This window comes from Mytilus galloprovincialis, chromosome 3 (assembly GCF_965363235.1).
Source record: "Mytilus galloprovincialis chromosome 3, xbMytGall1.hap1.1, whole genome shotgun sequence".
In the NCBI taxonomy this organism is placed as follows: domain Eukaryota; kingdom Metazoa; phylum Mollusca; class Bivalvia; order Mytilida; family Mytilidae; genus Mytilus; species Mytilus galloprovincialis.
In genome coordinates, this window is record NC_134840.1 from 70,147,078 (window position 1) to 70,174,536 (window position 27,459).

Here is a 27,459-nt window from a genome sequence, read left to right on the forward strand (position 1 = left end):
CACATGCGTAAATATATCTCGATAAAATATGATTGACACGGTTACAAAGTCCCAAACATGTCAGCATTATTTATTTATCAAAATGCATTAGTTAAATGTCACTTTGTACTCTGGAGTAGTATATAAGTGACTAAACGTCACATTGCTTTAGAAAACTGCGACCGAGTACAATCCGCCAGCTCCATAATGGGGCATACGTTTATCCTACTGCTTGCCTTAGTGGCATCGACATTGGCGGGTAAGTGTTTGTGATATTCATTTTACAGTTTCCTTTTTTTTTATTTAATTACGCAGACGATTTTACTTTTTTTTTATTTGATAACATTTTTTATATATGAATGACTTAATATTATTGTGTTTTTAAACAGTGGTACATTTCAAATAGTATATTTTTCATTTTTATTTGTATTGAATTTACAAAAAAAAAACCTTGTAATAAGATTTATTTCTTGCATTTTCTTTAGTGTCACGTCGGTGTTCTTCTCCATCAATCTTGTGCACAGATGCGTTTAGTTTTGATCGACTAGGCTTTTTTTTTTAATAATAATTAAAGTATTAAGTTTATTGAATTGTGAATTTAAATTAAATTTTCGAAGGCGCGAAGTTTCTTGAATGAAGGATTCCAAGCAGTATTTTACTTAATATATTTGCTAGGTTATTTAAAATACTGTATTCATGTAATGCCATTAATGTACGATTCGGACGCAAGAAGATTTAACAGTTTGTTTGTTTGAAATTTTTAGTCAGTTGTGTGTGTATGTCGGTCATCTATAATTACCAAGTTTTGGCTGCTTGATCCCAAAATTGTGATCTATTTTATTTGTATAAATTTTCCCGCAAAAATATAAACGTCACAAAATATACGTAACTTTTTTTTATGCTGATCTATGCATTTGACGCGCAGTTTATATTTCGTTTGTGGTGTCCTTGTGTGCTGTCGTAAATTCGATGGAGGTGTCCGTTGTTATTCTGCGGTTATATGTTGTATTGTACTATTATATTATTAATTTGTGTATTTCTCCGTACTGAGTGTTCTTAATTACGTTAGTTAATACAGTATTTTTGTCATGTAGTGTTGTATTTTAAGCGGTATTTTAACATTGTCATATGAGCGGGAGTTTAGCTAGCCATGTAAACAAGGTCCAACCCTCCGTTTTCTCTTAAAATGTCCTGGACCAAGTCAGGAATATGACAGTTGTTACTTACAGTCCGTTTCTATGTATATTGTCGTTCGTTTTTGTGGCAATTTCGTGTTTCTGCTGTTCCGTTGTTTTCCTCCTAAAAGAACGATTGATGTGTTTCCCTTAGTTTTAGTTTGTCACCCTGATTTGTTTTTGCTGAATCGAACTATGAACACTGAACAACGTTATGCTATTGTTGCCTTTATTATTCTAATATGTCTGTTTGGGATGAGCACCCAATTTTGTCATTATAAGCAATTGCCATAAAAGTTGGAGGCTTAGATATCTATAAAACCAGCTTTTATCAACAATTTTCTTCAGATAATGCATGTACCAACTGATGAGTATAATAGTTATGTCCCACTCGTTTAATTGTTGAATAAATTTTTATTTTGTCCGGTTTACGGACTAATTATTCCTCTTTTTGAATTAACATCGGCGTTCGATATTTTTGTTATACTATTTCATGAATATTTTTATTACTTATTATACGGACGTTTTGGGCTTTTTTGTTGATTATATCTTGAAAATTTTTACGTGAAATACGTGAAATACATTATTTTTTTTTTAAATGAGAAGAAATGGAGACTTTGAATAATAACTAGGCAGAAACAGCAGCCTTACAATGCAAGCTCATAAAAAACACATAATGTTTTGTAGTATTTCGATGAATTTTGTCGTTAAATCAGCTAAACTTTAAGTTTTAATGTATGCTCTTTTTACATTATTAGCATGCTCATCAATTGTTAACATTTCAGGTAGTGTCTGGTTGATGTTTTTATTATAATTTTTTAAAGTAGATATTTTAAATTTTTCTATTTTCAGGACCAATTATTAACACAGGACCATGTTCAACACGTTGTACAGGTATTTTTTTTTTAAATTTAGAATAAAATTAGAGAAAAAAACAGTTTCCCCAGGTTTAAATCCTTTTTTTTCCTACGGGAAATTCCTGTTCAAAGTCAGAAATAAGACAGTTGTTTTTCAATCGTTCCATTTGGTTAATACCATTCAATTTTGTTATTTCATTTTTTTATGGACATCCCCTTTTGAATTTATCTTTGAGTTTGGTATTTGTTATAAGATTCAAATCAAGAAAAGGAAAACTGCAAAAACAGTAAAATTTTTAAAGCTCGTAGAAATAAAAATAATGTTTCCATTATTAGGTTTGCTTATTATATATCATTCAGACTTTAAGAAGCATGCAAATATAGCAAAGATATTTTAAGCATATCCTACATGCATTTATTGCAGAAACAAAGAAATTTGGATACGAAACCGGAAAAACCTACGAATATGACTACACAACCGACGTCGACACAACAGTTCAAGGGGCATCCGAGGAAAAAGCCGGAGTTCAGTTGACTGCCAAAGTTTACATCGATGTCGTCTCAAAATGTGAAATGAATCTTCGGGTAAAATATTTTACATTATTTTTCTAATGAGAATTGATTTATTTTACGCTCCAAAAATTACAATGTTATATTACCAACATTAAAAGATATTCATGTATTTATTAACTTTAAAGTTTAGGAAATTCACGAAAATAACACATTATAAGTTTATCTTTATCAGGAACGATCTATAAGCCGAGGATAACTATGTAAATACGTAAACATACAATAATGACTTAAAACGAGAAACCAAAGTCATTTATTTTCGATTTTGCCTGAGTGAACGTGACGCATTTATAAGTTTTTCTCTCGGTTACTTGACCCTATTTTTCTATTGTTTATTTATCTGACTTCTGTTTTGAGCAATTAAACAGGTTCAGACTAACTTTAGTTGAGTGAGTTTAGTTTAAGTGAGTTGTGCACCTTAGTTTCTAAATTTCTGAATTGATCTACGGAAATTAAAAAAAAAAAGTATTGCCATAAATAATGTCGGTCCCTACTAACTTAGCCACTGATCTGCAGTAAATTTCTGGTATTGGATGAAACAGGAAAATTTATTTTCTTAAATTTATAGCTTGGCAACGTTAGACTATTGGAATCAGACCCAAATGCGCCTGAAACAAAGATAGATGCTGACAAAAGCGGAGAGTTTAGAACTAACCTTGAGAAATCTCCTTTGGCATTCTCCTTCCAAGATGGCCGAATTGAAGAACTTTGTACATCTATACCTGAGAAAACATGGGTACTAAACATTAAACGTGGTATCCTCTCAGCAGTTCAAAACTCAATGGATGACCTGACACAGGATCAAACAGTTCAAGAGGTAAACAGAATTATATCATAGTTTTACTATAAAAACTTAACAAAGACAAATTTATGTTTTGAGCTAAAGGGTAATTAAAGCATTTTTATTGATCTTTATAGATACAGAGAAAAATAGTATATACCCACCACTTTAACTATAATCATATTGTTTTGCTTTGTTTAACAGACCGACATCACCGGGGAATGCAAAGCAGCCTATACTGTATCTAGCAACGGATGGTACTCCAGAACAATCAAAAAGAGCAAAGACTTGCTTGGATGTACAGACAGACATGGGTACAATACAATGATGCAGGGAACACCATACAAAATTCAATCTGTAAGTTATAATTTTTATTTTATCTTTCTCCCAATACGTCTTATACTATAGTCTATGTTAATAACATGTGTCCATCTGTTTCTGCATGGAGGGTCGATTTGGGTACAATTTCTAATAACACTGAAAACGAGTTTCGTTTAACCTGGAATACAAATTGACTTTGAATAGGACTTCTATTCACCCTTAAAAGTTTTTTTTACACGTTTTCTTTAACAAGTATTTAAATAGATATAACTTTAAATGAGTTTATATTGTATAACTAACAAAAGATACAAGGAATTAATAATACTCAACTTTTTATAACGGATGCCTAGACAACTCTATTAAATTTATGTATACCACAATGGGCTTTGATATACGTTTCTAGGAAATTCAGTCTCTGCCGCTGATAAAAGGTACCCATGAGTGTTCACAAGACATCAGTAAGGCTGGTATACTACAGAGCAGTGTATGTGAAGAGGATCATGTTCTCCGACCATTCTCAAGGGAATCTAGTGGTGCTATAACAAAGACCAAACAGACATTGAAATATGTAACAGAAAGAGTATCATCTTCTAGCTCAAGTAAGAAAACATTGAAAGATATATCACTGAATCATTTTAATGATAATTAACTCTAATTGAGAATAGGAAATTTTGAAAAATATTTCTCTCATCAAACTATTAAAATTAAACTTTCTTTAATAAAATAAATGTAAACAGAATCTTTACAATGCATTTCAACAGAAATATTTCCAAGTTTTATATAAGAACCAGTGTACTTGTATTACAGTTTCCATTGGACACCGCGTTCCATTGACGTTTGTGCATTCTAACGATGGTAGAGGTACAATCAGGGATGTCATGAGTAAACTGAATGAAATTTGTGCATCCACATCTGACAGTGTGAAACCGGAAACTCCACTTTTGTTTTCTGGACTGGTTAGATTAATGAAGGCTTTAGAAAGTGATGATCTGGAACAGATTTACAGAAAGGTGAAAGGAACCAGGTTCTGTGCATCGAATCAAAAGAGAGTTGAGTAAGTGGCATTTATCAGTTATTCTTGTCAAGTATTAAATACAATTGAAACACTTGCTACTAAGTTTGTATCTGAAGCATTATGAATCTAAATACAATTTGAAATGATGAATTTTTTTATTGGTATTGATGAAAAACTAAATATTTTCTTTTATAGAAAATTCTTCCTTGATGCCGTTCCAATGCTTGGAACAAAAGCTTCACTGAGACTGATTACAAACTTGATTAACAAGAAAGAAGTTCGTGGAATCGAAGCTAATATGTGGCTAACAACTTTATCGTTCATCAAAGACCCGACAAAAGAAATGCTAAATGAAGTCAAAGTAGGTCCTATGTTTGTTTGAAAAATATCTGTTACTTCAGATGTGACTTAACGTATTCAATTTTCCTACGTTTAATCAAACTTTGAATGAAGTAGAATTTCATAAACAAAATAATTTGTCAAAATTGAGCACCGTATTGTAATCTTGTAAACGATACGTCTATCATTGAAGGTCAACATTAATAAAATCATCACTTTAAAATCAGAAACTTTGTCTCAAGAACATACTAGCCTGTCGCCATGCTCATAATGGTTTTAGTTACAACAGGTTTTTACTGTGTTCTCATTTTCCTTTATTGACAGCCACTCATATCATCCGAGGACAATGAAGAGGCTATGCTGGGTGTGTCTTCACTCGTATATGCCTACTGCAAGACAAAAGAATGTGAAAATGATGTGGACATTGCAAGTATTGTTGCTTCTATAGAAGACAAGATTGGTGTTGGATGTTACGTAGACAAAAACAATCTTGGCAAGGTATGTGAAATATAATGGTGACATCTGACATATAATTTACCCTATGGATTTTTTTTTTGCTGTGAATTTAAAGTTAATATTTCAATTACTGACTAAAACACAATATAGTATTCCCGAGGAATTACAAGTTTGTTAAATATTTAAGTTTTATATCACTTTATAATAGAAAAGATGCTATAGTTGATTAAATCAGAAGTGTAAAGTTTTTATGTTTTTTTTTGGTTAAAGAAAGTTCATGTATCATTATTTACGATTATCATTAATTTTAAAACTTTTTTTTAGGTGATCAGGAGTTTTAGATCACTTGATGTAGTTGATTGAAACAGAGGTGTAAAAAAACAAATTCTTCTTTTTTTTTTTTTTTTTTTTTTTGGTTCAAGAAAGTTAAAGTGTCATTGAATATTCCCTTATGAACTTTGTTTTAGGTGATCCGTAGTCTTAGATCACTTGGAAATGCTGGATTCGTTAGTAATGCCATTAGAACCATCTCTAACTGTATGACCAAGAGAGAGAATCCCACTGAAGTCCGCCTTTCTGCTATACAAGCCTTCCGTCGTATGCCATGCGCAATAAGCGTAAGTTTTCAATTTGTAATTTTGTAAAATGTCCATATTGAGTCAATACTAATAGTTATACAGTTTTTATTCTTGTGTATAGCATCATACATTGTGTACTACAATGCCTATAATAATGAATATATAAAGTGTGTTCTCCATTGTAGCGAGACGACGTCATGGCAATCTTCAGGAACAAAGACGAGGATTCCGAATTGAGAATTGCTTCTTACCAGGCTCTTATGACATGCCCTTCAGATAATGTCCTGTCTCGTGTTAGAACTGTACTTGAATCAGAAGAGATCAACCAAGTTGGTTCTTATGTATGGTCTCATTTAACAAATTTGATGGAGACTTCAAGCCCACTGAAACAAGAAATAAAGAATATCATCAACGACCAGGCGCTGAAGAAAGAATTCGATCTTGAAAAACTGAAATATTCCAGAAACTACGAAGGCTCCTTCTTCCTTGAAAAACTAAATACTGGAGCTTCCATTGACAGCAATGTTGTGTGGTCTTCAAAATCGTTCTTACCAAGATCTGCCATGACTAACATAACATTCGACCTTTTTGGACATTCCGTCAACCTGTTAGAAATCGGTGGACGAATGGAGGGCCTTGAATATTTTCTTGAATCTTACTTTGGACCTAATGGATACTTCCAGGAAAATGATGTAAAAGAAGTCACAAAACAGAACATAAAAGGAATCAGTAATACAAAAACGGAAGACATTGACAGACAGGTAAATTTTATCATTTATAATATGTTAGATATTTAGTCTGAAAATGTGCCACAGGTTTAATGTAACTTATTTCAAATATCGTTTTGGCATACAAATTTAAAAACTCTTTTGTAGATAAATAGTGCAAAGTTTATAATCTTTTAAAGCTTGGTTTGTATGATATGACTTGTATCGATTTAATATAAAAAAAGAAGATGTGGTATGAGATAACTTTCCATTAGAGACCAAATAAGTTTTGTTTACCTAATTGCTGAACCAAAATATTATCCTTCTTAACAAGATCAATTTGCTATTGTAGTTTGACACAGAATCTGACTCATTGAAAGGAGATCTATACATGAGAGTTTTTGGAAATGAGCTACTGTTTACAAGATTCACAGGACTAAGTGATATCACTGATGGTAAATCAATCAATATTTTGGACATTCTTACGGCTCTTGCCAAGAAACAAGAATACTCTTTCACACAGAGCTACGTCTTCTTGGATAGCAGCGTCATCATTCCAACAATGGCTGGCTTCCCATTAAATTTGACCATTGATGGATCAGCTACCGTTGATTTACGTGCATCTGGTAAAATGGATTTAACAAAAATAACAGACAGATCGCCAAGTCTGTCTTTGGATGGATATATGAAACCAAGGTAAGTAATGTATGACTAGCATAATAAAAGAATGGAAACTGTCTGTAGACGAAATCAACTCAAATATCTAGGTTAAAGGAAAAGTGAGTTAAATTGGAAAAATTTCGTACCGTAACGAACACAAGTTGATGTTTGAGCGTGTTACTTGCGGGGACAGTTAATATCAATGTAAACATTTTTTAGCCACCAAATATTTAAAAGCAATTAAAAAATAAAATCTACTAAAGTTTACCTCCAATATAGTGTTTGTTGTGATAATGTATACGTGTTTTTCTAAATTTTAATATTTTCAATGTTTCTACAGCGGCGCTGTCCAAATCAACAGTATGATGAGCGTAGATGCATTTGTAACAAAAAGTGGAATGAAGATGGTTTCCACTATGCATTCCTCCTCCTCTCTAGAAGGACATGTAGAACTGAAAAACGGCAAAGTACTAAGTGCACAGATCAAAACACCATTTGACAAAATGGAGGTTTTCAATATCAAGTATGCAGTATTTTTAATATTTTACAATAACTTACGATTTTAAAAACTTTTTATTATTACTTTTCTTATTTCTTTATAGAACAATGGAAATTTAACTCCTTATCAAAACAAATAATTGTAAGGTTATTCATTATAAAATTCTAAATAAGTAATACAGTGATCGTAATAAATTTATTTCAAAAGTCATCAAAGATACCTGACGTATAATTTGGTTTCCGGTGCACGTTTTGTCAGCATGTCGTAGGTATAAGTCGGGAATGCAACTCATAATATAATAATTTTATATAATAATAATTGACTATTATCAACAGGACTGCTTTCTTCACTGTCCATCGTGAATCCGAGCGAGAACAGAAAATGATTACTGCTAACAGACACACTAAAAAAGTATGTTCTGGAGACAAACTTGCCAAGATTACCGGACTCGAACTCTGTGCTGAACTTCAGTATCCAAATGCATCATTGATAGCAGATGCTCCATACTTTCCAATGACAGGACCAGTTAGTGCTGGACTCACTCTTCTGAAACGTGACACACATGCAAGTTACAACATGGAATACAAATTCGTAAAGGTAATGCCATATCAATACTTAAAAAAGACCCGAGTTTTTGAAAACTGAGCTCTCTCTTTAATTTAATTAATAAAAATTAGGAAATTTTACCTGATAAAACAGTATCAAAAGAGGAAAAAAAAAAACAAATTAAAGAATTTCGGCGAATAAAGAAACAATCGAAAAGCTCTCAAAATAAGTTTGCAAACTATCCTTAATCGATTCAATTTTTCCAATATGTTAAAATACTTTTCCTTTATTAATGTTTTTTTTATATTACCTCACATTTATGTTCGCAAACATTCTTCGACAAAGCATGAACGACATTGAGCAAAGAATTTCTTCCATGGCGATGGTCTGTCTCAGACATTTACTTAAAGTGTTAGCATTTTAATACTGCATGTCTGACTCAAACTTTTAAATGAACAATACAGGAATCAAAACCCAAATATTTAGCTTTTAGTTGTGTCAAGTGCAGAAATGGAACGGATGTACTGAATAAATACAATATATAACTTCTTTGTTTGATTACAGGATAAACAAGAGGCCAGAGCTAGAGTAGCCTTCAGCACCCCAGGCTCTAATGTAGACCGTGAATTGAGTTTTGATTGTCTTGTTCGATCTGACCCTCTGTTGGAAATAAGCATGATCTCACCATGGAAGAGAGTTTCAGTTAGAGGTAAATAAATGTCATTATAGGAAAGACATAAACCGTTTGAATTTATGCTGAAATTTTGTTAATGTAAGAACTGATTATTGTATTTTTTTGTTAAAGATATATATGAAATGATTTGCACTATGTAGTCATAACTCGCTTTCATTCGTATAACGTGAAAAGACAGCTCACAATTTTATAAATTATACTAGACGTTTCATACTATTATAATGTACGTATAATTGTGGACCATTGTGATAAGAATAAAAAAAAATATGTGTCTGCTTTTCTGTGTATTTTCAGTAATATAAATATCGACGAAATATTCTTAAATGTAATTATTTTTTACACAAAATATTTACGAAATCTAACCAAATAGTTAATAAGATTGAAATGTTTAGGAGCATTGGTTGGTGACAATCAACAGAAACAAGTGGCTGGAAGAATTGTTATCGACGACAGAGATGAATACTCTGTGACTGGAGAATGGATCAGAACAAGGAAAGGACAGCTTTATACTTACAATCCATACATTGAAATCATCATACCAAATATGGAAAATATCAGACTCAGCAGTTCTGTTGAGTATGTTGTCGGCAAAAGTTTCAACGGTGAATTGACCGTAAAGGGGCTATCTAAGCAACCCATTCAGTCAAAAGGTAGGTTATACCGTTTATCGTAAATATTTATTTTGCCCAAAAATTTGTGTGCAGTTATAGTTCAACTGTTGTAATCTTATATCTTATTATTTAATGCAATATTCAAAATCTTCACGTAAACCATTCAAAAATGATCCTGATATTAGTTAAAAGTATGATGGGATATTTCTCAAAGTAAACATAACGATTTAGTCAGTTTATTGTCTATAATTGTTCAACAAAAATTGTACCGAGCTCGGTTTAAAGAAGGTAGCCCATTATCACTTACTGAAAATAAAAATGGATCATTATAACATAGAAAAGTACTAATATTTTCAATATTATTTTTCAACGTTATATTAGAATAAATTGTCATGTGATTTTCAGTAAACCTGATTTCCAAGAAAGCAATGTCTTCTATGAAAACATCCATCTCCTTTGAACCTGGGAAGGATTACAGTTTTGAAAGCAGATTGCAGAATACACAAACAAAGAAAGCAACAAAGTTAATGCCTTATTTGTCCATCCGTACACCAAAGGAGGAAGTCACAGCCCTGGGAGGATCCATGGAATATAAAAGTGGTTCTCTTATTCTAGTGGACATTACACTTGACAGGTTATTGGACAAAACCGTTAAAGTGTTTAGTAAGTTTTATACAATTTATATCAGTCAAAATTTAAATGAATATAAATTAAGTCTCAATTACATCAAGCATATATCTTCTTTAATTTTTAGTCAATCTTTTAAAATAGTATGTTTAGTGCAATATGAGAATCCCAGATATCGTACAAATAACTATTGAAAATAGTGTAGCTGTCCCATAGAGAAGAAGTTAAAATAGAATTTTCTTCATGTCTGTTTTAGCAAAACTAACGAGAACCTTAAGGAAATCAAATGCCCGGTATCAGTCAAAAGTTGACATCAGAACTCCACTTCTAAGAGCAAAAGGAACTTCAAACATTGTACTTCAGAAAACTGCTGTAATCACCAGAGTTAATCTAGATTACGTTATTCCAAGAATCAGCAGGGACAAAATAACAGTAAACAGTAAAATCAATTATGGTTTCACCAAGAGTGTCTGGTCATTGGCTGGCAAAGGGTATGTATACATATATGAATGTTATTAAATTTTACATTTTTAGTGATACATTTTATTTAGCCTCCATGTAACAGATTCTATCCGAATTAGAATTCTCTAATATTGCTGAATATTCAGATAATGTAGTGTGTATAGTCTGTCCGAAATGTTTGTTAAATTTTTGATAATTATCAATTAAATATGCTTCACCGTAATATCAAAATGTGTAATTAAAACACAAATTATTCAACAAACTATATATGTCTTGTAAATTCCAGCAATAAATGAACAGACTGACAGACTGAGTACAAACCTAAAGCCCCCTTCGACTATAATTTAAGTTTGGAGATACGCAATTTTATGTTTTACATCAAAACTGCAATATGATGTCTAGTCAGTGGTACTCTTAACCCAATTCTAGGAATGCAATTTTTGAATTGAAAGAAACAAATTAAATTAAATTGTTCTCTATACTTACAGATCTTTAACTTTCAAGAAGAATGGTGACTACAATGTTGTTATCAACACAGACATGAACAACAAAGCGAGATTGACAAAAGTGAACTTTGACCTTAGATATGGTGCAAAACCAAAGGATGAAAACAAGCGTATCTTTGTTACATCATTAGTACGTCACGAACTGGGATGGAAGAAATCTGAATTAGATATAACTGGTGATATTCGACATCTGGCTCTGGTAAGAAAATCGTAACATAGAATACCATTACATGCTGGTCTAAAAATAAAGAAGGCAATGCCATATGAAAAATATTATATCAATGTAAAATTAGGAGATGCGGTATGATTACAAATGAGACAACTATACATCAGAGTCTATATCAAGTGAATTTAAGCAACTGACATGACAAAATGTGAAAAAAAAGAAAACTGTCTGATTTAAGAAAGAAAAATAAAAACTACCAAAAAAAACCTGTGATCACAGACAGTTACAAATGACAACCACTGAATTACAGGCTTCTGACACTTTTAAAGTACACTTTAAATTTTGAGTTACCGGTAAACAAATCAGAGTCATGCCTCCCTGATAGCGGTTATGTAAATAGTTCTGTATTGATAAAGCGCAGGACCCCCAAGACCAAAAGGACCATACTTCTAAATGCGAGTTACTTATTATATGTGAGTTTACTCGATTGAAATTATTTGATAATCGATATGTTACATAACATTTTAAAACTCTGATAAGGGTGGAATTGTAGAAAGCCACGTGCTTTCAACATTTAAACAGTCTGTGAAAGTTTAGAAATAATTACATAATCATATTGCTACTTTCAGGGATTAGATCTTAAACTGAAAGGAAAGCATTCTCACAATCCAAAGAGTATTAATTCTAATTTTGGGTTATCATACGGCAAGAAGCAATCAGTATCCGCTGCATTGGTAATGAAGAACAAGTCCAAAAAATTTACATCCTTAACTGGGGATGTAAGTCTGAAATGGAATGAAAAAGACTTTTCTATTGCGAACAATTTTGAACAGAAGAACAAAAGAAGATACACAAATGAGTTGATCTCAAACATTGCTGGACACAAAACAAAAGTTGTAAGTGATCTTAAACTTTCTAATGAAGAGTATGACGTCAGCACTGATATAAGTATGTCCGGACAGAAGCCAGTCCATCTTGAAGCACTGCTCAACCTAGATCCTAGAAACTTTCGTGTCAAATCTCGACTTAATAATGACTATTCGGTAGAATTTGGTTCTCAATACAAAAAAGCAGCACTTCTACGACTTTCTGGTGATGTGTCTGTGCCTTCAAGAAGAGTCAAAGGTGAATTTGAAGCAAAGAAGAAGGGACCGATATATGTTGGACATTTGGACATTCAATGGGATGCTAATGCAGACAAGGACAAACACATATTTGTTGACACTCAACTCACATACAACACCATTAAAGATATTGATGCAATCCTTGTATTCAAAAGTCCACTGCAAAATAACAAAATCAACATAAATCGCAAAAACGAAAATGCACATTTTGACATAAAATCTGACGGAAAAGAACAACTATCTGTTGACGCAACTTTGAAACAGAAAAATGGTAACGAACAAGTCAAAATCGAGGGCAGCTTAACAGTACATACTGCAGCGAAAGGATTAAGATATGTTAAACTTGGCATGAACCATTTGTCAGACAGAAGCGAATATAAAACTAACTTTGATGTCAACTGGAAACCAGATAACCAAATATCAGCTGCCTTTGCCCTGAAAAAACCATTGAGCCTTCGTCAATTCCAAGGATCTCTAAACATCAAGACACCATTTAGTGGATTTAAAACCTCGTCCCTAGAAATTTCCCATGATGCTAAAGACTCCCTGAAGTCCCTTGTAACTGTTCAGGTAAACAAGAATTCTATACGGGTTGATGCATCTGCAAAGAAAGAAAACAACATATACTTGGGACATGCTGGTGTCAAATCTAACATTCGATCCATCCAAACCGTATCTTTAGATCTTAGTCATCAGAGTAAGGATACAACTAACGAAAACAGTCTCGTTCTAAATATCAATGGAAATGAATACAGATACAAAGGTAAACTCACACATGATAGAGCAGGTCTTATGATCCAGCAGAGCGGTAAAATAGCTCTTTCTTCACCAACAAGCCGATACGATTCTACATGGCAACACAGTAATACACTCAATGATATAACAACAGAGATCACAACCAATATTAATGGAGAGCATTATGATTTTAACATTAAGGGCAAACATAATATTGCATGGAAAGAAGCATCCGTTCAGTATACATTGACCTCCACAACTCCATTTGGAAAAGGACAACTTATGGTTAGTCATTTACATAGAGACAGTTCCATGGACACCATTCTCTCGATGAGCCACAATAGCAAAAACCTATTTACAAGTGAAGGTCATCTTAAAACTGAAAATGGGGAACGCATTGCTACCGGGAACCTCTTACTCAAAGGTGAACAAATGGTTGTAATAGAAGGACGATTGAAAACCGGATCTCAGAAATATGTTTTGGTTACTTTATCTACACCATTTGAATCATTCAGAAGACTTAGAACAGAGATGGAATTTAAAGGAAATATGAAGTCAATGACCTCCTCTGTCAGCTTTGAACTACAACCAATTGTAAGAAAAATTCGACTCTCGTCTACATTTAACAGAATTGGTGGTGTGTCTGGTAATGTAAGACTTGAAACTCAATACCAACAACTTCCATCCAGTGAAATAACATTCTCTAACCGCCCTGAGAATGAAAAATCGAGAACCGATATAAAGGTTGAATACTTACCAGGAAAGATCGTATCATTGACATCAAGAACTCTTTTAGATGGACAAAGGCTAAGCGCGGATGTCAGTATTGCAACTCCTTTTGAAAAATTACAACGTTTAACAGCCGGTATTACACACAACCCTTCCGTCAAAGGATGCATTACGAAAGTTGTGATGGAGTATCCAGAGGGAAAATCTTACTCTGCTGAGCTTGCTGTTGAATACAACGAAAACTATCAAGCTTCAGTCACAATACGTCTTCCTAATTACCATCCAATAACCGCTACTTTGAGCCACAAAGGAACATGGAATCAATTCTTATCTGGGGCTTACTTACAGTATGACAAAAATGGCAAACATCAACTTGATATCAGTTTCCATAATGGAAAGAGTCTCCAAGGTTCCTTCACTATGAAGTCGTCTCTTGTTGAAGATACCATTGCTTCCTTCTCTCACAGTGGAAATAGAAAAAGCATTAATTCTAACATTTTACTGAAATACGGGAAGAATAAGCCAATCAATGTAGATATAGTTATGACAAATGCCAAAAGAATGAAAGGAACATTAAAGGTTGCATCTCCCATCATGGATGATATCACAGTTCTCTTTGTACACAAAGGCAAAAGTACAAGCTTCAAGACAAAAGCAAAGATTGGATGGGGAAAGAAGGAGGAAATTGAAGGAGACCTGACATTCAACTTTATAAAAAATCTGAAGGCAGACGTTTCAATATCCACACCATTCAAGAGCATCAGAAAAATGTCCGCTTTTGTAACACACGACGGGAATTTACGCGACTTCAAATGTCAGTCGGAATTGAATATCGGGAAAAATGTTTGGGGCGCTAATGTTAAATCAACGGTTGATCCAAAATTAGTAACAGAGCTTACTGTCAACACACCTCATGAAGGATATGAAAAGATGAGAGCCTCCTATACACACAACGGTCAACTTTCTAACTTTAAATGTCATCTGGAAGTTTCAAAGAACAAAAAAGACATTATTGGTGATTTGCAATTTACATCTCAACCATTGATCCTTTCTGCAACTCTTCAAACACCGGTAAAAAGTTATGGCAATCTAAAGGCGTTACTCAGTCATGCAGGCCCACTAAATAACTTCCGAACTCAAGCTGAAATAACTTACTCTGATTTTAAAACTATAACACTAGATACATCAGTCAGCACAAATGACCGATTAACTGTTTCTGTTGATATCAAGACGCCATTCCAGGAATATGAAGAAATGACAGGCAAACTTTCACACTCAGGAACTTCCAATAATTTTGCCTCACGATTAGAAACTCTTCTCCAGAAGAAAAGAAGTCAATTGGACGTTTCATTCTCTAGTCTTGGTCCAATTGAAGGAAAATTTACCCTTCTTACTCCAAAATATGAACCTGTAAGGATGTCGTTATCGCATAGTTTTGAGTCATCCCTCAACAACCAAGTTTCATTAACATATGGAAGAAAAGATATTTTAAATAGCAGAATTTCATATCAAAGGGAACCAAAAATGAACGGAGACGCTATCTTTATATCCTCATTTACACCTGACATGTCAGCATCATTTGAACACAGCGGGAACCTTCGACGATGCATTTCAAACATCAAAGGTGCATATGGAAAAAAATCAGCTCAAGCAGATCTTAATCTTAGTACTGACGATGACCTTTCAGTTCGACTGAACATGAAAACACCATTCGATATTTTAAGGTCAGGAGAACTCAATATTAACCATAAAGGACAACTAAATGACTTCGAGAGCACAGCAGATATAGACATAAATTCTCAAAAGATCAATGGAATAGTCAAATTTTCAAGCAACAATGGAATTCAAGGAAGAGCCACACTTACTACTCCATATGAAATAATCCGTAGTGCAGAAATGTCATTTAAACATTCTGGACAGTTGAGAGATTTTGAATGTTCAGGTGAATATGTACAAGATGGAAAGAGATCAGAAGGACAGCTAACACTGAGAACTTCTAGAGGTATAAATGCAAGGGCATTCCTGAAAACGCCATACTCTAAAGATATCACTCTTAAGGTAAATCATGAAGGAGAAATTACACGGTTTTTATCTAATGGTGAATTGAGTTACGGTTACAAGACAGGGTCTGCCCAGGTATCAGTGGATGTGGTAAGAGATATAAGAATAAGCGGCTTTTTGAAATCTCCATTTTCAAGTGATGTAGTCATTAGTACTGAGACCTCAAGACAACTGATGGACTTTACATCCGTATCCCAGCTTACTTACAGTGGGCAGAAACAACACGAACTTGAAATTTCTTTCAATGTTGAAGGATCAATCAAGACATGGAGAACAAATTTTGACGGTGCATACAATAAGAAAAAAATTACTGGAAAATTCTCGTTCAGCGCACCAAAAGGAATACAAGAAAGGACTGAAGCAACTGGACAAATTGAAACGCCAATAAGTGAACCAGTATCGTTTTCATTTATGTTCAGCAGTGACAAAGAACAAAGAAACACATATGGCTTCCAAACAAAAGCTGAATTAACATACAGTGGTCGCAAACAACATGCACTTCTTGCTAATTTTGAACACGCTGGCACACTGAAAGCATTTACAACCTCTACTGATGTGACATATAACACAGGGAAATCAGCTGTTCAAGTTAGTTTCGAGTCAAATTTGAACATTGAAGGAAAAGCAACACTAAAGACGCCTTTCATGGACGACATTATTCTGTCTTTCGGTCACACTGGACATCCTTTGAACTTTAAAACTCAGGCTGAGCTTACACATAGTGGTCGCAAACAACATGCAGTTCTTGTTAACTTCAAACATACTGGTGCTCTGAAAGCATTTACAACCTCTGCTGATATCACATACAACACAAAGACAGCATCTGTCCAAGTCAGTCTTGAATCTGAATTAACAATTGAAGGAAGAGCAACAGTAAAGACACCTTTCACAGATGACATCATTCTTTCTATCGGCCACAACGGACAACCTTTGAACTTTAAAACGCAGGCTGATCTTACATACAGTGGTCGCAAACAACATGACATTTCTGTTACTTTTAGTCACGATGGATTACTTAAGAAATTTTCCACCAGCTCCAATATTGTTTACAATACAGAAAGAGTAACTGGATCAGTATCATTTGATAGTACAAATGGAGTCCAATCCACAGTTTCATTGAACACTCCTCTGACCAAAGACCTTCGTGTATCATTTTCACACAATGGTAAATTGATCGATTTTAACAATCAATTTGATGTGACTTATGGAGGATCTAAAATGTATGAAGTTACTACAGATTTCAAATTTGAAGGCGAATTAAAAAAATTCCAGTCTTCGGGATCAGCTACTTACAACGGAAAAACAATTTCGAGTGATGTGAATTTGGATATCTTGAACGATCCAGAGGGAACAGTAACTTTAAGAACACCTTTTACTGATGATATAACAGTTTCTTTCTCTCACCAAGGGGTTCTACATAATTTCATCAGTCATGGAGAGATCGGTTACAAGGGTAGAAAACAGCATGAAGCCAATATTGTATTCCAGAATGATGACAAGAGAGTATTTGTAGAATTGTCATACAATACTAAGGTAGCATCAGTGGAAGCAACATTAGAAAAATCTACAGGAATAAAAGGCAGGATGGAAATAAAAAGTCCATTCACAAAAGATATCGAATTGGAAGTAGACCATAAAGGGGAAATGTTGAACTTTAATACGAAGGGAGAAATAACCATCAGCGGAAAGAAAGAACATGAAGTTTATGCTGTATTTGAGCATAATGGAGATATGACAAATTTCAGAACTTCCGGCGCTGCATCTTATAATACCAAAAGAGTGTCATCAGAATTACAATTCGACTCCACAGACGGTATTAAGACAAAGGGTAGTTTGAAAACTCCATTTACCAACGACATAGAAATTATAATTGACCATAAGGGTTCTCCTAGTCATTTCAAATCACAAGCTGACATTTCATATAGTGGATCCAAACAACATGAAGCCGTCATAACATTTGGAGGGTCTGGTAAACTACAAAAATTCCAGTTTTCGGGAGATGCTACATATAACGGAAAGAAAGTCACCACTTCAGCTGAAACCGACTTTACCCGTGGAATAAAATTAGAAGCACGTATTTCAACACCATTCACTGATGATATGGAAATCTTCATTGACAATCAAGGCACTTCAACTGAGGTCTCAACTGAGCTCAGATCACATGCTAGTGCAACCTACAGTGGAAGTAAACAACACGAAATTATTTCGACATTTAAACGTAGCGGCACATTGAAACAGTTCCAAGTATCTGGTGAAGTTCAATATAATGATAAAAGGTCTGCTTTAACTTTTGACATGGACACAACCTCAAAATTATCTGCAAATGTGGCCCTTCAATCGCCAATATCTAAGAACATTCAGCTAGAAATTTCCTTCGATGGAAAAATTGAAAACTTGAAAACCAAGGCTGGGCTTCAATATGGTGAAGAAAAACATGAACTTTTATCGAATTTCGATCTAGATTTACCAAATGGTTTAGAAATAGACATTGACATACAATCACCTATCAGAAACATGAAAGCATCAGTTTCACACGAATTCAAAGGTACTTCGAAAAACTTCCGTTCAAATATCAAATTAACCCTAAACGACAAAGAAATCAACTCAAAAACTAATTTTGATATTTTTAGTGGACTTGAAATTACGTTGGAGACACCTTTTTCTGGATATGAAAGAAATACGGCTCTTCTTACATTTTCAAATGTGCAATCTCTCATTTCTGGAAAGGCAGTTGCGAAAATTGGAAAACATAAAACTCAACTAAATGGCAAAATTGATACATCAACTGGTTTAAAAATCGAACTGTGTCTAAAAACGCCACTTACTAAAGACTTTGAGGTGATTATAAACGGAAATGGAGGTCTACATGCATTCCGATACGAATCGTCTGTTAGCTACGGGCAAGAAAGAGTTAGAGGAGAAGTCAACCATGAGTGGTCCTCAGAAGCAATCAAAGGGAACATGCTGCTATCAACACCTATTCTAGAAGACATCAAAATAGAATATGACGTAAATGGAAATCCAAAGTCCTTCGGAACAACAGTAAGGGCATCCATTGGTAACATGAATGGAATTGAAGAAATAACCACCGTCAGACTAGGAGAAATGTCAATAGTCTTCGACACAACACTTAAAACCACTTTATCTGGAAATGTAAAATCGTCTCAGCTTAAATTTTCACATGATGGTTCCATTTCTAGTTTTAAAACAAACATTGAGGCAACACATGCCGACAAGACAATCAAAGCCGATGCATCCTTTAAACACCTTCCATCTATCGAGGGTTCACTAAGCTTACAAACACCATTTGAGAAACTAAGAGATGTAAATATCAAGATTGAACATACTGGATCGGTGAAGTCTTTCACAACAATCGGAAGTCTTCAATATGCACCCGACAAAAAGATTGAAGGAAATGCTAGATTCACAATGTATCGACCAGAAAGTATGTACTTAAATGTGGAACTTCAAACTCCATTCACCGTAATTCCTCATTTGAACGGTAGATATCGGCATAATTTCAAAACAGCCAGTCTCACGTCATCTGTATATTTAACGCTCAGTGAAAACAATCCTCTTATTCACGGATACCTTAAGATAACACAAGAAATGATCGATATTTCATTGAATACACCACAAAACAGATATTCGGTCAATGCAGACATGAAAATGGAAGGTGACAACTTCTCACTATCCGGAAATGCTGCAAATGGAGAAAATAAGATAATTCTTGCCATGGAAAAAACTCCATCCTCTATCAACATAAATCTTGATACACCAATCAAAGGATATGAGAGAACACAAATTAAAGCATCTGCCTCAAGAAAACCATACCATGCTGCACTGAATATACAGACATCATACTTATTTGATATTGAATTTGATGCACGCCTTATTGGCCAAAGATTCGATGAATTAGTTGGATCCCTTACGCTCAAAACTGGATTATATAATTTGCGAAATATACGGATATCCATGAAAAATGACAAAAATTTTGGAGAATTAAAATCTCACGTTGAAGCATTTTTGACTGAGCGCAACGGAATAACAATAGATGCATCTATCACGAAGACAGACTGTTCACTATCAGTATCTACTTCTTGGGAATCACTCCGAACAGCTTATGGATATGCAAAATACGACTGGAGTAGGCAAACAAATCATTTGGTAGTAGCAACAAATATGAAAATCAACAAAGAAACATTGTACGATGTTGATTTTGAAATGGATGCTGAGACACATAAGGAAATAACACTAATAATTAATGTCAATGAACCAAAACAGATGAGGTTTGAATTAAATAAACTGTTTACCTCAGAAACATACATGCTTGTAAATTGGAACAAGCAACATAGAGACAGCAGTTGCAGAATGGATGTTAAATTCAATTCAGATTGGTCTGACAAAAAACAGATTGCAAGCTATCGAGGTGTATGTGGGTCTAAATCTTACAGCATTGGAGCATCGTATCACCGTCCTGATGAATCGCCCAAAATTGTTCTATTTATAGAGAAAGATGATATCAGAACACATGGAATTGAAACAATATTCGGAAAGAACGGACAAGCAAAATACACTCTACAGCTACCATCTAGGACAGTTGTATTGTCAACTGTATCATCAGGATATGGACTAAGCAGCCAAGTATTTGATTTCTCGTGGGATGCAGAGAGAGACCAAAACAAAAGAGTAGTAATTAAGACCAGATCTGGTGGAGATGAACTTTCATTGGGTTTAGAAATGCCAAGTCTCGGGAAGGTAATTACAAATATATTCATTATTAGAAAAAAGAAATAAATGGATTAAAGATACGTTTTTCATTTAGGCAGTACCAAATGGCTTTTGAAATACAAATGCTTTATAGAGGATATAGTATCGTGTGTCTAAACTGGAGACTTCATCAGAGTAACTATTGTAGCGCAGTAAATCTAATTACATAAGTAATGAAACCATCTGTATTATAAGTTATCTGAATATTTCCTATGTACACAACATTCTTATGGAACATATATTCTAGGTACAAACCAAGACACAGAAAAATCATTTAAAAAACATTTACAGTAATTTCATTTTATTTTCTCATGCATACAGTTTTTAAAATAGTAATGCCCTTGTTATTTTAAAGGATCTTCAACTTGATTACAAAATGCTAATTGGAAGTGGAAACGTTATTTATGATGGCCGTACTGCATTCAGATACTCAAAAGATTCTCGTAAAACTTTTACCTTGAGTTCAAAATTAGAAGATGTATCAGGTCGTGGGGAGAATTACAAGTTCTTACTTGGTATCAGTCACCCATATACTACAGTGGACATCCAAACTAAGGCAATAATCGGAAAATCTAACGACAAACTCTCAGCTGATTTTGATATCAAATACCTAACAGCAAGACGTCAAACAAAGAACATCGCCTTAATAACCGAGATTGATAAACTCAAACGTCAACTCAATATACAGGTATTGACTTACTAAGAGATAAATATAAAGTTATTCTGTGAATTTTTTTCAGTTCATTTTTTTCCATACTGGTTGAATAATGGAAGACACAAAATTAATATTTTTTTTTTGGATATTTTGTAACTAAATTTGTTCATAAATATTTTTTGGCTTTGTTGAAGTGTTTATCAATAAAAATAACATTTGTTGTTACTTGAGTTTGTGTTTCCGTATATAAAGTGAAACACCTTACTGAACTATTGGTATATACTATAAACGAATGATCAAAGTAAAAAGTTGACAAGAATTTTTAACGTTTCTTTATGTTTGACTTTTATTCCGCAGGTTCGTTCTCCAATCAAAACAATGAAAATAGATGCTCGTGTGGAGACATCACCTTTCAAACTGACAATGAAAAATCTTTATGATGATACCAAGCCAATCAATACAGAGCTGACAGTTGATCCTAATGATGGCAGTCTGGATTTTAACATGAACTACGATATCAGTAAGTCATCCTTATCAAATACCAATACCATAATTAAGGCAAAAATAAATTTAAAAAAAACAAGCGTTACAAAATGGATAGATACTAGTAGAATAGTTTGTTTTAAGTTGAACTTTTAAACGTGATATCTTATATTCGTTAAAACAGAAAATTCATTTAACTTTACTATCTTTTCTGTGTATTTTCAGAAAACCCAGATAAAACACTTCATGTGACGGCTAAATTCTCAGACGAGAAAGGAATATCTGCAGAACTGTTCAGAAATGTAAATCAGAAGAAAACAGTAGACAGCTTGCTTAATCTGCGATTAAAAACCTCTAAGATTCTTCACACACGGGTTCACTGGCGTCCATCAATTATCAGTGATCTCAAGGTATATTTGTAACTTTTTCAACTATTTTGAGATTTATCAGTTATATACAGATAGCGAACAGGGTTAAAAGGAAAATCTCCTTAAGAGCAAAGGTCTTATAAATCATTCCCATAGTTTAGTTTATATCTAGACAATGATATAATGAAGAAAATGACAAAAGTACACATAAAACATAAGAATAAGAAAGACATTGAACACGACAAGAGAATCACGACTAACCTAAAAAAAAAAGGACAAAGACAGATAAAAAATTAATGATGTCGAATAAAAAAAAGGAGCGACCCAAACTATGCCATATTGAAAATAGAAACAATTCTTTTTAAAAAGTTGACTTTTTTTTTATAGTATTCCATTTCAGTGGAATCTAAGATTCATCCACATACACATTTGTTTTGGTTTGCATTCTGTCTATGCCGTTTTCACCATCATCATATGACCAAAAATAACAAAACAATTTAAAAGTTATGATTGAAACATTAAAAGAATTACCAAACTTCACATGGCTCATTCATCTTTCAGGCTGAACTAACAAAAAGAATTGAAGAATATGGAATACGATCTGCTATGGCCGTTGAAGAGTCTTCTGATGAAATTAATAAAGAAATATTATATAAGAGAAGATTATTCCAAGCTGCCTATACAGAAGAAATCAAGTCCTATGCTGATGCCATCAATGACAAACTGTCTGAACTCAGAACATTGAAAGCAGAAAATGCCTTTTATCTTCAAGACATTTGTAATTCAGTTGATACTACCATGAACAGAATCGGGTACGTTTCTTTTAAAATCTTTCCGGTGAAATTTTAATATCTCACTTTAAAAAGTTGTTTTATATTTTTTTTTTTGTGCCAAAACTTCAAAGTATCAACAACAGTGAGAATATAGAAGAAAATGTATGCACTTAATTTGCTAAAAAACTGCCACAGAAAAAAAACTGTTACAAAATATTTATTTTTTGATTTTTTTCAGTGAATATGCAGAAGATTTAAATGAAGCTTGGGGGAGATGCCCAGTCAAACACACAATTGATGAATATATGACTAGTCTTGAACAACTACAACAGGTTATTATTATTTTTAACGGTATCAAATTTACTGCACGACAATTTCTCTTCAATGATGCTCATGTTTATACTATTTGAAAATCCAAAATCTGGTAGCTAGTTTCATTAGTTAATTTCTTTACTGATCACAATTAAGAATAAATACCTTAAAATCTGTTCGTACTCCAGATGATTCCTTACTGCATTTAAGAACAACCAGAAAAATTGTCAACATATGTATTACGTGATCTCTCAATTGTTCGGAGCACCATTCGAGAGCTACGAGGGTACAGTTTAACCCGTGTACACTCTTTATTATAATTATTTGGAATGTGTCACTAACTTTTATGTTACTTTAACACAGTGTCTGTGTTCGATTTGAATTAAATTTTTGTTAACTCGAAAATGTCGCACAAATGACTATCTATGAGAATTATTTGGTTTACCTGCAAATTGTCAGAAGTTTTATTTTACACTGTTATTTTTATGTTTCAGAGACTGGATGCCTACTCAAAAGATACTTATATCAACATGGGTGGCCGGTTTAACAGCCTTTCAACAAATTCTTATCAGAGATTACTTGGTAAATGTTATCCTTTAAATGCCTCTGTTCATTCAAATAAATCCAGGACAACTTACAAACTAAATTAAAAAAAAAAACGGAAATTACATATTAAGGTATTGCTTTTTAGTGAGACTTGATGACAAAAATTAAATATTCGGAAATTTCAAGTTTATTACCCACGTAAAGGGCCAAAATTTAATCCTAATTCGGACAAGGAATTATCGCTTTCATAAAGAAGATTAATTCCTTCATTTTAAATATTTAAAAAAAAATTAGCTACTTAGATTTAGGGAGACAAAATCTGGGAGTAGCGTACTACGTTATCAGCCTTGTTTCTTTGATCATTAACTCTCCACATTGTTTAGACGTAGAAGATCATCAACAATAAAAAAAAAGTATTTGATATTAGTTCACCTAAATATTAGTTTTCATAAAGAAAGTATAAGCATCACTTTAAAATCTCTTTTGCTAATACATTCATATTTATCTTTATATTAAATCTAATATTTTCAGATTACAAAAATTCTGTTGGAAATCACCAAACTGTTGTCAATTTAAAATCAAAATATAACTCTTATATGGATCAGCTTAAAAATATGAAATTAAATGAGCAATGGTCTAACGTTGCCAACCAGTACACATCAAGCATATACAACATCAGAGAGGGGATCAACCAACGACTGGTCAACTCGTTACCAACACCAATGTACAACATGGTAGGTATAAACTTGTGTTGATCGATTTGTAAGGCTGATTTTTAAAATATGTTTCAAAATATATATACATGTTTGGAGTAGACCCTATATGAAATCAAACGGAAACTGTATTAGCATCAATGTTATGAATTGCTAAAACAAAAATGAAAAAAATGAAAAAAGATATGTAATATAAAAACATATGTTAAAGTTACAACATTTATGTATATGATATTTAAAGTGAAATAAGATTTACATATTCTTTTCAAGGGATCATCTGCATACAAATACTGGGAATTTGAAGAGAATGTAAATGCTTTAGTTGACAAAATATTTGATGAATTGAAAAAAGATGCTACAAAGGAGATGTCTGTTTTAAAAGAGATTTTCGGAAATGTACTCAAATCCAAAGTTATTAAATACGACATACTAAATGGAGATATTGAAGTAGATTTGTACCTGCCTGTTGACGTACACACTCTCAGCTCACTAAAAGACATTTCTTTGAGACAATACATTCCAGATATGAGATTTCCAACTCCAAAACTAAATTTCCTTGGATCTGTGGAGGATTACATACCACACATGTCCTGGACAGGTTTGTAAACATAAATTTTTCTAAGTTTTGTACTCAGAATCACGATTTATTTGTTGCAAGTACAATGAAGGGAAACAAGGATGTAACGATAATGCATGAAAGTAGATGTACTTTAAATTTGGGTGAGCAGCGTTTCGTGAACAGAGTTTGTATTTTTGTATTTTGTTCATGATGTGTTATGTTTTCTACTTAGAATGTTATATTTTATATATTCATCATACTCATGGCCAAAAAATTATAGCAGAAAACTACAATTACATGTGTGTTTTTTTTATTTTATTTTATTGTATGTTTCCTTAATGATATAAATAAAGAATAATTTGATGTTTGATTTCATTTCTACAGCAAGTGCAAAAGTACATGGCCGACACTTTACAACTTTCGATGGTCAAGAATTTGACTTCAGTGGTCGATGTAGCTACGTTCTTGCACGAGACTATGTAGACGGCAACTTCAGTATCATCATGAATTATTTGGGCAGACAAAAGAAGAAGTTAATCTTGACTTCTCACCAACAAAATGTTCAATTATCACCAAATGGAAAGGTAAATATAGTTCTCTACAGGAATATTTACATAGTTCTATGTGTATATAAATATGAAACATTATGTGTATATCTACAAATATATATCGTGGATATGCTCCGCAAGACTCCTTTGCGACAGTTAAACATGTGATTCATGTATAAAAAGTGAAAAGATAATAAAATGGCTTTAAGGTTAACTTTGCATGTCTGTATTACTCAATTAGACATTTACTATTTGCATGTACATTATTGTATTTTGTAACATAAGAAAAGAATTCACCGTATCATACATTCTCTCTTGTAGGTCAGTGTCGACGGTGTAGTTATGGATCTACCTTACAGATCATCAGAATTTGCAGTTTTCTCTGAAGATGGTAAGGTGTTCATTGAAGGACGTGGGTTCCAAGTCAAATCCGACCCAACCGTAAATATGGTCGACATTGATTTGAGCAAGTGGTACTTTGGTAAAACAGGAGGACTTCTTGGTACTCTGAACCATGAACGTTACGATGATATGATCATGCCAAATAAACAAATTACATCCGACGCTTTCGCTCTAGGAAACGCATGGCAGGTTCAAGATAGATGTTGAATGAACATTTCAAACTCTGAAATACCATGAAAAAGCAAACTGTGATTACTAACTTTTAATTTATATTTTGGATATTGTTGTGAAACTTATAATGAAATAAAACAATTTTAAGCATTGATAATGTATCTGTTTACTCTTTTAAATTTAACATGGATCTAGGTATGACAAACAAATTATTGTTATGGATTGTAGATGGAGATTGTATATTAATTTCTAATTGTCTTGTTGGTTTTTATTGTGCTTTTATGCTGTCGTCTTTTAGGCGTATACCCGACATCCATTTTTTTCCATTGTCCCAATGAAATGTTATGTAAACATTAATTCCCAATAATCTTAATTTTAGATTGTTTAAATAATTATAGAAACATGAACTCGTCAAATAATGTCGGGTGGAAAAAACAAAAGAGATATGTAAAAGTAAAATTGAGTTTTAACATTAAGAAAATTTTTACACGGCTAAAAAAAGGATTCAATCTATTATCAATGTTTTGGTAAGTTAGGTATTTCAGTAACACAAATTGGTAGAAACCTTTACTTAATTCCTTCGTAGATACAAAGATTTGGTTTGAAGGGTTTGGCTATACCTTATAACTTTATTCTAACGGGATATTGTCTGTCCTTAGTTATTATCTGATTGTTCAAATAAAAACAGAAAAAATATGTTATATAAAACCAAAATTTGGCAACTATTTATGCTTTACTAGAATTTGTTCAAGGAATTTGTTGTCTCCGATAGCAAATAAAACTTTTGCATTAAACGGGACCAATTTTGAAAAATATTTTTCTGAAAACTCAAATTAAAGTCGACGAAAGTATCCTACAATTATTCAATTTTTGACAAGCTGTTATATCTAAAAAAAAAAATGTATACCCGGACATCTTATTCTGAATCAAAGTAACCTGATCTTTCCCTTTTTTTTAATGT

At 33.1% G+C, this 27,459-nt stretch overlaps 1 protein-coding gene across 1 annotated transcript; it reads left to right on the forward strand.

Annotated features, from left to right (window-relative positions):
* The first annotated feature begins 153 nt into the window (after nucleotides 1-153).
* Nucleotides 154-26,655, forward strand: LOC143068789 (uncharacterized). Its single transcript, XM_076243088.1, has 30 exons — nucleotides 154-238; nucleotides 2,007-2,048; nucleotides 2,436-2,596; nucleotides 3,150-3,398; nucleotides 3,567-3,719; nucleotides 4,087-4,282; nucleotides 4,491-4,737; nucleotides 4,894-5,059; nucleotides 5,362-5,535; nucleotides 5,961-6,110; nucleotides 6,257-6,832; nucleotides 7,131-7,474; nucleotides 7,779-7,961; nucleotides 8,273-8,534; nucleotides 9,048-9,192; nucleotides 9,570-9,827; nucleotides 10,194-10,451; nucleotides 10,672-10,906; nucleotides 11,366-11,582; nucleotides 12,179-20,956; nucleotides 21,324-21,656; nucleotides 21,981-22,143; nucleotides 22,332-22,516; nucleotides 23,036-23,286; nucleotides 23,486-23,579; nucleotides 24,054-24,141; nucleotides 24,637-24,839; nucleotides 25,089-25,416; nucleotides 25,762-25,961; nucleotides 26,247-26,655. Exons 1-30 carry the CDS (start codon nucleotides 187-189, stop codon nucleotides 26,532-26,534), a joined length of 14,979 nt encoding a protein of 4,992 aa, XP_076099203.1. The 5' UTR covers nucleotides 154-186; the 3' UTR covers nucleotides 26,535-26,655.
* The last annotated feature ends 804 nt before the right edge of the window (nucleotides 26,656-27,459 follow it).